Raw genomic sequence first — 11994 nt, 5'->3', positions numbered from 1 at the left:
GGTCTCAATATTATTGCAACTCATCTCACGGCAGGATTTCTGCCTCAAGATGTTTATTGAGATCCAGATGTAATTTGTTTGTCCTAAAGAAGTAAATCGTTTAAAAAGGCGAAATAGTGTAGAGTTGTTCGAGGAGTAAGAGAGTTGCAAGCTCATTGTCCGTTGTTACCAATGGGAAGGATTTTGACTGGGATCGAACCAAGAAACTTTGCATCTGTAGTCGGATGCTCTAACTACTATGGAAAAGGGTGTATGTAGAGAATCGTAATGGTTTAAGGGGGTGATCTGATATATGCTAATTGCAGACGATATTTTAAGTTAAAATCAGACGCAAAAACTTACTTTCTCTGAATAAACATACCATTTTTTAGACGAATTCAGATTTTTGACGCTCAAAATACAGGGTGTAGTCGCAATCCAGGAAATATGGTTCACATAGTTTTGACTAAACTTAGCAATCCAAAGTTTGGATCCCTTAATGCTAATTTTAATTTTTGCGTATTTCGCCATATCTTGATAAATTTTTAAGTAAACTGAAAATGTTTTGAACGCAATTATTAAATTCGTTTATTCAAAGATACCCAGAAAGCATGTAACCTTACGACAACGTTGTGTTTTAACTTTATTTTCATTGTCACGAAAAGGTTTGCAGTAAAAACCTTTTTTCAATAAAGCAAAAATATTGCAATTTCCAACCTTTTTTCCTAAAAGGAAAACTAAATGATTTTTAAAGCTTTTTTAAAAAACATTGTTACTTAGGCTAAAAAATAAGCAAATGGCAAACCTTAATATTTTCATTTTTGTTCGTTGTCATGATAAGGTCATAATAATATAAAGCTGAAACCTTTTTCCAAGGAAAGAAAATAAGGCAAATATTAACCTTTCCAGCGAAAATATTAATAAATAATTAGAAAATATTTTGCAAAAAACCTCATTTTAGGGAAAGCAAATAAACGAGTATAAGACCATGTTTTTGGATTGTTTTCTAAGGTCTGCGAAAGTATGCAGCGAAAACCTTTTTTTAAAGTTTTCTTGTAGTCACGGTTTAGATTTAAAAAGTTGGGAAAACATTTCTGTTGAGTCTGAATCATATCAAGTCAAGGGCTTTACCGTCTTCCTGTTATAACGAGAAATACTTTAGCAGTTTTCGAGTTTTGCTTTTTTAAGAAAATGTGAACCCAACAAATAAAAGTTAACGTTAATTTTTCGAAACTTTTCATTCGAATAATCACATTAAAAATGAATAAAATTTAAAAAAATTTCATTTTGATCTTCAATATTTTTTTTCTTCAGAAATTTAAATTCTTTTTAAAAATTGTCTTTAGGGGTCCTATGCGTTGCGGTTCCTTTAATATGTGTGGCCTATTCTCGTTTATTTTACCTCATTGCAGACCTAATTATGGTATAGCACTAAAATATCCGCACCAAGAGAATTTTATTTAAAATATTCGATACAAAAAATATACAAAAAATTCGCCCAACAGTCCCTTGTGAACTAGATGGTCCACGATTTGTGACTAACGGCGTGATGGTGACTATAAAATCAGCATCGCGCACCTTCCGTTTTTATTTCCACGACAAGCTGGTACCTGCTCTAAAGCTGGGTAGATTCAAAGCCTAGACCCATAGCTTTATTTCATCATATCTTAGGAGTGAATTTAAAAACTTTTTGCGCACAAAACTCACTGTATAGTGTGCAAAATAAGAAACAGACCTCCCTGAATAAATTTTGATCTAATGACCGGATCTTCACGTTTTGTGACTCAATTTTAATGGTTCGAAGGGATGGCATAGGCTAATTAATGCAGACGATATTTTAACTTACGAAATCAGGCGCAAAATTTTACTTTCTCTGAATAAACATACCTTTTTTCAGACGCATTTAGATTTTGAACCCCCAAAATATAGTGGGTTGCCGCAGTCTGGGGAATATGGTCCACATTGTTTGATCAGGAGAGCGATCCAAAGTTTGGATCCCTTAATTGTAATTTTACTTTTTGCGTCTTTCGCGATATATCCAGATCCTTTTAAACAAGTTGAAAAATTTTGAACAGAATTTAAAAATTCGTTATTCTAAAGATAATTACACGCAACAAATTATTTTTCGTAGGCATTTATTATTTTTTATTATGTTATTAAATAATAGCTGGAAAAATTTTGAATTGTAAGGCATACAACTTCTTATTAAATTTTAATGTAGGTAATTTTGCATGGCAAAACACAAAGTTGAGTTAAATCGGTTGAATTGTTCCTGCGTATATTTAAAATTCGATTTCTCAGAAACAATTTAACCGATTTTGCTCAAATTTTATATTTTGCCATGTAAAATTACCTATTACACCCCATAATGTTTTAAATTATGAGGATGTAAAAAAATACATACCTCATAATTTAAAAATTTTCCGACAATTACTTTATAAAATAATAATAAAAATATTTACTAAAATATACTTCTTCCATAACATAATGGATAAACGAATTTCATAATTGTGTGCAAATATTTTTCAATTCGCTTAAAAAGCTCTTGAAATATGGTGAAATACGCAAAAAGTAAAATTAACATTATGGGAATCAACTGTTGGACCGAGCTCCTGGCCAAACTATTTAGACCATATTTCCTTGATTGCGGCTAACCTCTAGATTTTGGGGGTCAGAAATCTAAATCAGTTGGAGAGAAAAAGAAATTATTTAGAGAAAGTACGATTTTTGTCTGATTTCGTAACTTAAAATATCGTCTGCACTAAGTAATAAGCATTTTTGAGGTTATAGTCCTAGAACGTGAAGATCTGATCATTAGATAAAAAGTTATTCAGGATGGTCCGTTAAATTTTTGCACACTGTATAAAATTTCAATAATATCAATTGCAGTTTTTGCGATCAATGTTATAAGGTTGAATTTTTCAACTCTATTTCACTTGGTAGAGTTAAAAATATATTAAGTGCATTAGTGGATGTATCTGTATATTTATAAATCTTATTTTTTATTCATATAGTGTTTTTATTTTTAGTACTTTATTTACAATTTAACCGTGAAATTAAAAAGTTATAAATGCTGATTATTTTATTTTTGAAGAATAAAATTTATTTATGTATAAAATTATATTCAAGAATTTCTTTTCTTTATCGAAAACAAAATAGCTAATTAAATTTTATTAGCATTTTTCTAATGTAATTAATGCTTGTAATCGTTTCTGATTTCTAGTAATTTATTTTTGTTCAATCATTATTTAGAATAAATTACAATTGTAATCGACACCTAATTCTGGACAGCGACTAGTTGAATTGTATATAACTAACTGATGGTCAGCCTCAGTCTACCAGCAGCGACAAAAAATGACGCAAGCGGCCAACTCATCCTGGTGTGAGAGATCCCTTTGACGTCGGGCTAACAGTAAGAGATTTCCTGAACGCAAATGTGGTGAAATTTTATCGAAACAAATTTTCATAAAAGCACAAGATGGTCTTAATACTTGACAAATGTATTCCATTGTCTCCTAGATTGGGTTCAAAATTAAAAGGTTTCAGGCATGAAGAACTGTATTTAATATCATTTATATGAGGTGTAAATAAATAATTGTTTGAATGTTTAGTTTTGGTATTATTCAATTACAATCAAGTCTTGTAGATATGTTATTTGTACGTAGAGATTTTACATATAATTTTGAAATAAATTTGTCAAACTGACAATCAAACAATTTGCAACTACAGTAAAATGCTTTCTCTAAAAAGTTTATGAGTTAACAGGTACGTAAATGTTTAACCATTGCTGATAATTTGCATCAGTTTTTCAGAGTGAAAATTTTTTTTATATGCATTTTCAACAAAACACTGTTGAAAATAAAAAATTAGTATTAAAATGTAAAAGGAAGTGATATAAGAAAAAACACGTTTTTCTAAAGGAGGAGGGGAGGCTAAAAGTCAGCTTAATTAAATTTTACTCAAGTCGTTTAAAAAATCTGGTCTTTTAAATCTCTACTTTTCCTTTTAACGTCTTATTTGTATTAGCTAACAACTATATATCTAAAATACATAAAATGAAAACGGAAAAGCAATAAATAAACTTTGAAAAAAAGTTCTTTAAAAAACTAGAAAAACTTCTATTAGCCCTGCTGTACTGAAACTTTAAGGCAATACTTTATGTTCAAACTTCAAAATTCTCATTCGATTAAAAATAATAATAAAAAAAAAAGAAACAATCTCACTAAATTTAACATTAGAAAATTATTGTAAACCTGATTCCCCTCCATCCAATAATACTGTCTTAAAAACTTACGTCATGCGCAACAAAGCACTAATATTACTGCTGGTGATCATTATCACTCTTGGAGTTTGCTTTCGCAATTAAAATTGAAATTGGAGTTTAAGTTTTATTGACATTCTGTTATATTGTTTCAAGTTAAAGATATTCGATTTTCTTTTCAACAAAAAAAGTAGGTACACCGTTAGATTGTATTTCATTTTCATTATTAAGTATTTAATTTACGTATTGTTATTTTTTTTAAGATTATCAATTAATATTACCATTTAACTTAGAAATCTAAAACTTAAATTTATGCTTGGGACGACACAACCTAAGGGACATTGATTATTATGCTCTCTTCTTAATTTCAATAAATTTTAAGTAAACACTGAAACTATAATTTAAATTTAACTATCAATATTTTAATTTATTACTCTTATTATTATTTGACATTAATTTTTTTTTGGATGTACGCGTTGCCTGAAGATTCATGTAAATAGTTCCAGAGACATTGCAAAAAAAAAGCAAAAAGTACAATTTAAATAACTATTAAAAAATAAATTAATACTAGCGTTAATTAAACTTGCATTAATATGAAAATATAGCTCAACTAATAAAAATTATATTTCCCAAATTGGAGATTTATTCATATTAAAATTTTTATGACGCTTCAGACTACTTATCAGGATTTTAAAATCCAAACTGTGTATTACTGTGTGTGTTTGAATCTGAGTTTTGCCAAACGTAGCATTTATAATGCTTTCTTCGCGCACTTTCGAGTTTATTTAAGGCTAGAAGATTGCAATTTAAATTTCGGTAACTTTCCAATTAGCTTAAGCTCATTAATTTCTAGACAGAATAATATGTGTTTTATTCGTTTTCTAACCACTATAAGTAGAATTTATTGCTTATAGGAATAATCTTCTATCGAAAATGTGACTTTTTTTCCTAGTAGCAGGAATGTTCAATTTAGAATTGGAACTCTGTGCTATATGTCAAAACATATTTTAATCGCTTTCTGTCCACTATTAGCACAATTTATTGCCACATTATTGGCTGATAGGAAGTCATCATAAATCGAAATGTTAACCCCTTCCCGACTAGCTAGTGCGCGAATTCAGACTAAACGTCTTATCGGGATGCATGCACACCGTCGCTTAAATTAATTACTTTTATAATTTTGCGAAAAAAGTTTAGATTTATTTGAACGTGAAATACGCAAAGAATTAAATTGACATTAAAGGTTGACCCAAACTTTCGATCCCTCTCCTACCTAAACTATTGGAACCATATTTTTAATATTGTGACGACAACCAATTTAAAGGCAGGAATTGAAATCCTACTAAAAGGAGGCATGTTTTTTCAACGAAACACTTTTTTATTGTTGTCTGGTTTTATAATTTAAAATGTAGTCTACAATAATAAATTAGGATATTTAAGATAAGGCCCTTGAACCAAGTTTGGATCACGGTTTAGAACAGCGGTTTCCAACTGGCGGCCCGGGGGCCGCATCCGGCCCGCGAAGCCTTTTTTCGTGGCCCGGGAACTAAAATATATTAGTTGTTATTTTTTTTTTGTGGGAAATTTTCGTACAAAATCTGTAAGGGTTTAGAATACTTTTCTCGTTAACAAAAACCTAATTTCTTCGTTTCAATGAAATTTTACATACCAGCGGTGCAAAAATATTTATTTCTCAGGTTTTGCATTCAAGAAAATATTTATTCAAATACAAAAATAATCGTGAATGTTGCTCTTTTTTTTTTTTTTATTTTTTTTATTTTTTATTTTTTTGTATTTTGTGAATATAATTTAGCATGTATGTATCAGAAATTTTCTCGAAGAAATTCTCCGTTTTAACTTTTTGAAACCACTCAATTTCGGCGAAAATATTTACGCACACATTTATAAATTTTAAATTTAAAATGCAAATATCTATTATCAGGTGATTGCAGTAGACAAACCTCAATTTTCTCATTGAACATTTTGTGTGCTACTGTATAAGTTTTATGTCTTAACAACTTGATATCTGTTGCACATCAATTGTTTAATACATAGCTGCACATTAAAGTTATTGTAGCCCGAATCATTTAATATGCAGTTTGATATTTTTAAAAATCTACTTCTTATTTTAATTTGTAATTCAATAGTTTTGTTTTGTACAGCTTGGTAAAAATCTGACAGAAATATTTAATGTTCCTTCAAACATAAAAGAGTCCTGTATAAAATTTTGATAAAGTTGCGGCCGCCATTTGTGTTTTTAATTGTGGCCCCCGGCCTCATCTAAGTTGGAAACCCCTGGTTTAGAACAACAGATTTATTATTTTAGGGAACTACCCTTTTTAATCCTGTTTTAAGTGGTTCATAATAATACTCTGTTATTATAAACCACTAATCATTACCGTGTAATAAAATACTCAGTCAGGAACAGTTTCTGCGATCATTAGTAAAATACCACGGATAACCCCAACTGTATCTAAGTATTAGATAGTATTGAATTTGTCTGTAATCTGCAATTTAATGCCCTGTTTTCATATTCATTTAAATACATTAAAATTTTATTTGACCATCTGATTCTGAAAAATTGTCAATTGTTTCCTGTATTTTTGAAGAAAAAACAAAATTTTAAAATAAAACGAGATTTAACGTTATATTTCTACGCTAATTATCTGGTACAATGTTGAATTTTTTTCTAAAATTAAAAAAGTGTCAAAGATTTTCTTTTTCGTAAATTGAAGGGCAATTCGTGAGTCCTCTACCCAACGCTATTCACTTAAGTAATTTTGTTTGAAAAATTGCTTGTTTTTCTATATCAATTAAGAACTTTAAAAATTTTCTTAATCCGACTGAGCGTTTCACATTTTTGTAATTTCGTACGGAAATTTCTACTCAATACACAACTTTTTCATTGAACAAGAAAAAAAAATTGGATTTCCATCAGAAAATGAAAGAATTAAAAATGTTTTATATTTTTTAGAAAGATTTCATGTTTAGCTGCCATGGTAAAGACTGTATGGCCTTTGTGGCAAATCTTCTTAGAAGGTTAATAACAGATGAGGTGGCCATCTGCTACAGTTTAACTGGAAAAAGTAAAAGTGGACAATTGAAAAACTCTTTTGAAAAGACTGACATTTACAAGATGATTAGAGGTAACTAATAATATATATATATATATATATACACACAGAAGAATTATAAAATTTCATTCGCATTTATTCATTTATTCACTTTTTTTAGATGTTTGCATCCAGTCTTTTGATACATTTAAAGAAAACTATTTTAAAGAAGCCTTAAGTGACTGGCTTTCACAAGCCAAATTTAGAAAAAGGAGAAGGTATGTTTTATTTTGTTTTTAAAATATTATTGAGCAGATAAATTTAATAGTACATTAATATATAATTAATATATAATTTTAGTTCATTAATATATATTTTTCTTTATATATAAAAAGAATCTTGTAGTTGATATTTTAAATTATTGGCAATTATAAATTATGAAAAAAAAATGAAGAGTTTTATTTGTGTAAAATCTTTTTGTAGTGACGTTTAAAAATATATACTTTTAAGAAATTTTTTTTCATTGTTAATAATTCATTAATGGTAATAAAAATACCTGCTATTATTTATTAATTATGTGTGATTTTACATTTAAATTAATATAAAAATTCCAATAACAGTTAAATGATAATCTTATAAAAATATTTGAAAATCTTAAATTTACTGTAAAATGAAATCCGATCAAAATTTTAAAAATTACTCTATGAATTTAGCGAATTCATGTGGAAATTTGAAATCAAACTAAATTCTGTAGCTCTGAAATGCTTACAAGTAGGCACGCAAACAAACTCAGGAGTAGACTTATTATTTTATTGTATATGGACAGGATGCGCGAATACTTTTATTTATTTTTATTGATTAGTTTCATGTTTAAATTATTAACGGAGTCACAGTATAACTTCATAGACAGATTCTGGTGCAATTGTTTTTTTTCCTCGTATTTCACTAAAAAAATCTGTTAAAAAAGATTTTTGTAGTTTTCCTATAGATATTTCTTTAAAAAAATTACCTTTTTTTTTCAAATTACAAAAAAAAAAAAATTTACTGTAAAATGTTTTGATCTGAATTATTATGCATATTTATTTGGTTTGTTCAAAGTCTTTACTCTTCGACGACTAAAAACTTTGATATCGAAATAACAACAAACATTATATTCAACAAGTTCAGCTCAAGCCAGAGAACAACGAAACCTGTTTTCCACAACCCTTTACAATGATCAACACACATAATGGGCATGAAGTTTTCTCGCTTCTCATGAGATGACAAGACAACCACAATTCTAATTTCTATGGTAAACACCATCTCTTGATCCACAATCAAAATAAAAATTTTAGATATCAACTGTACAGACTTTTACCGAACTGTGTATGATCTGATATGCAGGAAGAAAAAATCTTATCTACAAAGATTTTTTTAACAGTTTTTGTTTCAAAAAAATTCATTTACTATTTTTTTTTCCAGTAGCACGAAGAAATTTTCTACTAATCAGAGATCTTCTATAATATGATTAATACAGGGTTTCTGTTTGTTTTTACAGTGTAGTTTCAATTCCACTGATGTAAAATTTCCCATTTTATTTTTCAGGGAAACGAGAGCTGGAATAACCTCAGTTGCTGAATGTTCTGAATGTTTGACAACTTCATTTTTTATTTTTGCTTCGACATATTTTTTATTTTTATATTGATGTGTAATTTTTTATTTGATACAACAATTATTTATGGAATAAATATTTGTTTAAAAATCTATTTATTGCTATTGTATTTTCTACATTTGAAATCCAATTGTTTTTGAGAAATTTTTAACCTATTTGAGCTACAAAATATAAAAACTGGCTTTTATTTTCTATAGATAATATTTTAAGAAGTGTCCCATTTATCTAGACAAAAAAAAATGCTTTTCCATAATATCAAAGAAAATAATATTAATGCCAGTTGTTAGCACTATGAATTAAATGTTTAAATTTTGTTTTATCCTGTTATATACTTAAAAATTAAGGTAATTTTTCTGTGTGTCCAATTTATTGATTTAAAATATAAGCGTTGCAAAAAAAAAATTCAAATATTTTTAACATTCTTATTTTGTTGAACAAAAATTTGAACTATTTTAGCATTTAAATCTTAATTTTTATCATTTTTAATGACTTCCTGGTGATTATCAATTTTAACAGGAACTTTAAAATAAAAATCAGTATTAAAGAAGTGAGTTTAAAATGTAAATATAAAAACAATATTTATAAACTTCATGAACAAGGAAATTTCTTATACGTAGGGAAATATGCAAACATTCTTTTTTAGCTCAAAGAAGAAATATTTGGAATTTTTTCGCTCAGTTCTTACAGCAAAGTAAGTTAGACTGATTAAAAATGACTATTTCCCCCAAAATAATCAAGCAAAATTGATGGAAAGGAGAATTTACCTCGGACTGAGAAGCTATAAGAAGAAAAATATAAAACAAATAATAAAACGCGCTGTCATACAATCGTGGGAGAGATGACATCACGTTCAGAATGACGTTTTAGCTGACGTACACTAGCAATAGTATTAAATTGCATTGTCAATGAAAATCTCATGACAAGGTAGATTTTAGCTGAGCATACGAAACGCTACAAACGAAAACCTTATAATTACGTAGATATAAGATGATTTTCATCTTAGAACTAGCTTTATTCAAGGTTTTTTTTCCGCTTGAAAACCTTAAGACAACCTCGTTTTATGGTTGTTATGTAGAAGGTTTTTTTCCAAGGTTTTGGATTAGGGTAATGTGCGTAGAATAGAGCAGATTGTCGCAGACCTCGATTTAAGGTTAGAGGGTTTACATGTAAACCGTATAAAAACCCTTTTCAGGTTTACATGAAAAGGTTTTTGTTGGGTGAAAAAAACCTTATATTGCTATCTGGGATAAATTCATGCTAGAAATAACTTTTAGTAAATCTATATTATATAAAACGCTAATACGTATGTATAAATAAAACCGATGATATTTCTTTTCTCGCGTTGGCAACAGTTTTCATTTTTAATTGATAGGCTTCGGCACGCAAGAGCACGTAGTGAGCATCATATGGCTAATCTATATTATATAAAACGCTAATACGTTTTAATTGATAGGCTTCGGCGCGCAAGAGCACGTAGTGAGCATCATATGTCTAATCGGGAAAATTCTCATCGAATTATCAAAAAAATTCTCACAAAATAATCTTCATCGAAACCGATGCTTTACATCCGGCTTTCAGTACTATTTCATATTGTTTTACAACACATGGTTTTAGCCCTCTGGTAAGAAAGACTTTAAAACAAAACTTACAACAGTTACTTTTCGCAACAACTGAAATTTAGAATAGTGTGATTAAGAAAAATATGTGAACTCTTTGCAATTTCAAATTAATATTGAAATGCACAGGTTTAGAATTTTCTTCAGTGAAAAGTTTTAGGACTGCAGGGTTCAAAAAAGTATACAAAAGCTAGACGTTAAGAACGTATCCAATGAGCGAGCAAAGCGAGCATCGGATTGCGAAGCAATCTGAAATGAACTGCAAAAGCAGTTCCGGGGGTTGGCGAGCGCGAGCTAGCAGGGGGCGAAGCCTCCTAGTATTTAGTATTTTTCCTGACCAAATTATGGGAATTGTATTTTCCTGATTGTGGCTACTTAGGGGTCAGAAATCTGACACGTTTATTCAGAAAAAATACGTTTTTGTGTCTGATTTCGTTGCTAAAAATATCTTCTGCAATGCTTAGTTTACAGAAATAAATTAAAGGAATTTCATATTTCTCAAAAAGGAGTTCAGGAAGTAAAAGTACTCAAAAGCGCACTTTCACAGAAGAAAGAAAGAAGCTGTTTTAATCTGTATCATTTGGTTAATGATACTTATAATATATCACATTGAAAGAAGTCAAGAAAGAAAGCAAAATGTATGCAGTAGTTTTCAACGGAATTTCAGTATATTTTTTATTCTTAATCCGAAATTATTATAAATAATTTTAATAGATTATTTGAAATTGAAACCTGTTTAGTTAATTGAAAATAAGGTTTCTTGATTGCTGTCTCTCGTCTATTCCCGGTGAAGCTTTCAGTTTTTTTCGTAATGCTCTGCGTCCCGTGTCCCGCTCGCATGTAAACTCTCTTTACACACATAGTATCCCCAAGAGATTTTGAGCGCGCTGATTGGCTTTCTCGGCAACGCCATCTGTGACGTACGGCTATTTCATTCTGCCATGCTTGTTATTTTCAGCATAGACTGATTTCTATACTCCAGCTTTTGTGTACAAACTTGAAATGTCAGTTTTTTCAACAGAGAAACTGCCTTCTTCATTTAAAAATGAAGTAAAAAATATTTCCTCAAATACCATTACCCTTAGAAGTAATGTTCTAAATTTAGACGATTTCAAAAGGTGGGTAAGGGAATTTGGGGAATTTACCAATACGAAATGGAATTCTAGAACATCCAAACCTCATGGAAAAAAGTTTGTTTGTAGGTAAATAACTAGTTTAGTTATTTTTAAAAAAAATTTGTATTTAATTTTTATGGGAAATGCTTTTTTCGTTAAATTTATGATTATTACATGCATGAATTCTTATGAAGCTAATATCCTTCTAATTTATTGAATAACATTGAAATCGAATTTAATTGTTTTGCTTAATTCTTATACTCACTATAAAATGAAAATTGAATAGTTTTCACTTGATATTTATTTAATTAAATTAATG

At 29.0% G+C, this 11994-nt stretch overlaps 1 protein-coding gene across 2 annotated transcripts; it reads left to right on the top strand.

The window, feature by feature from the left end:
• The first annotated feature begins 3243 nt into the window (after positions 1-3243).
• LOC147815838 (uncharacterized) lies at positions 3244-9038 on the top strand. 2 transcript variants are annotated; one of them, XM_087157490.1, is made up of 4 exons: positions 3244-3391; positions 7215-7386; positions 7475-7571; positions 8878-9038. In XM_087157490.1, exons 2-4 carry the CDS (start codon positions 7224-7226, stop codon positions 8975-8977), a joined length of 360 nt encoding a protein of 119 aa, XP_087013616.1. In that variant the 5' UTR covers positions 3244-3391; positions 7215-7223; the 3' UTR covers positions 8978-9038. The 2 variants fall into 2 exon arrangements, with proteins under 2 accessions (XP_087013616.1, XP_087013617.1); XM_087157491.1 differs by lacking the exon at positions 3244-3391 and adding an exon at positions 4212-4430 and having other exon boundaries at positions 7216-7386.
• Positions 9039-11994: the final 2956 nt, after the last annotated feature.

This window comes from Parasteatoda tepidariorum, chromosome 2 (assembly GCF_982258835.1).
Source record: "Parasteatoda tepidariorum strain Cologne lab strain chromosome 2, Ptep-v5.0, whole genome shotgun sequence".
In the NCBI taxonomy this organism is placed as follows: domain Eukaryota; kingdom Metazoa; phylum Arthropoda; class Arachnida; order Araneae; family Theridiidae; genus Parasteatoda; species Parasteatoda tepidariorum.
The sequence above is the reverse complement of the archived record's forward strand: the minus strand, read 5'-3'. Positions and strand labels throughout refer to the sequence as shown.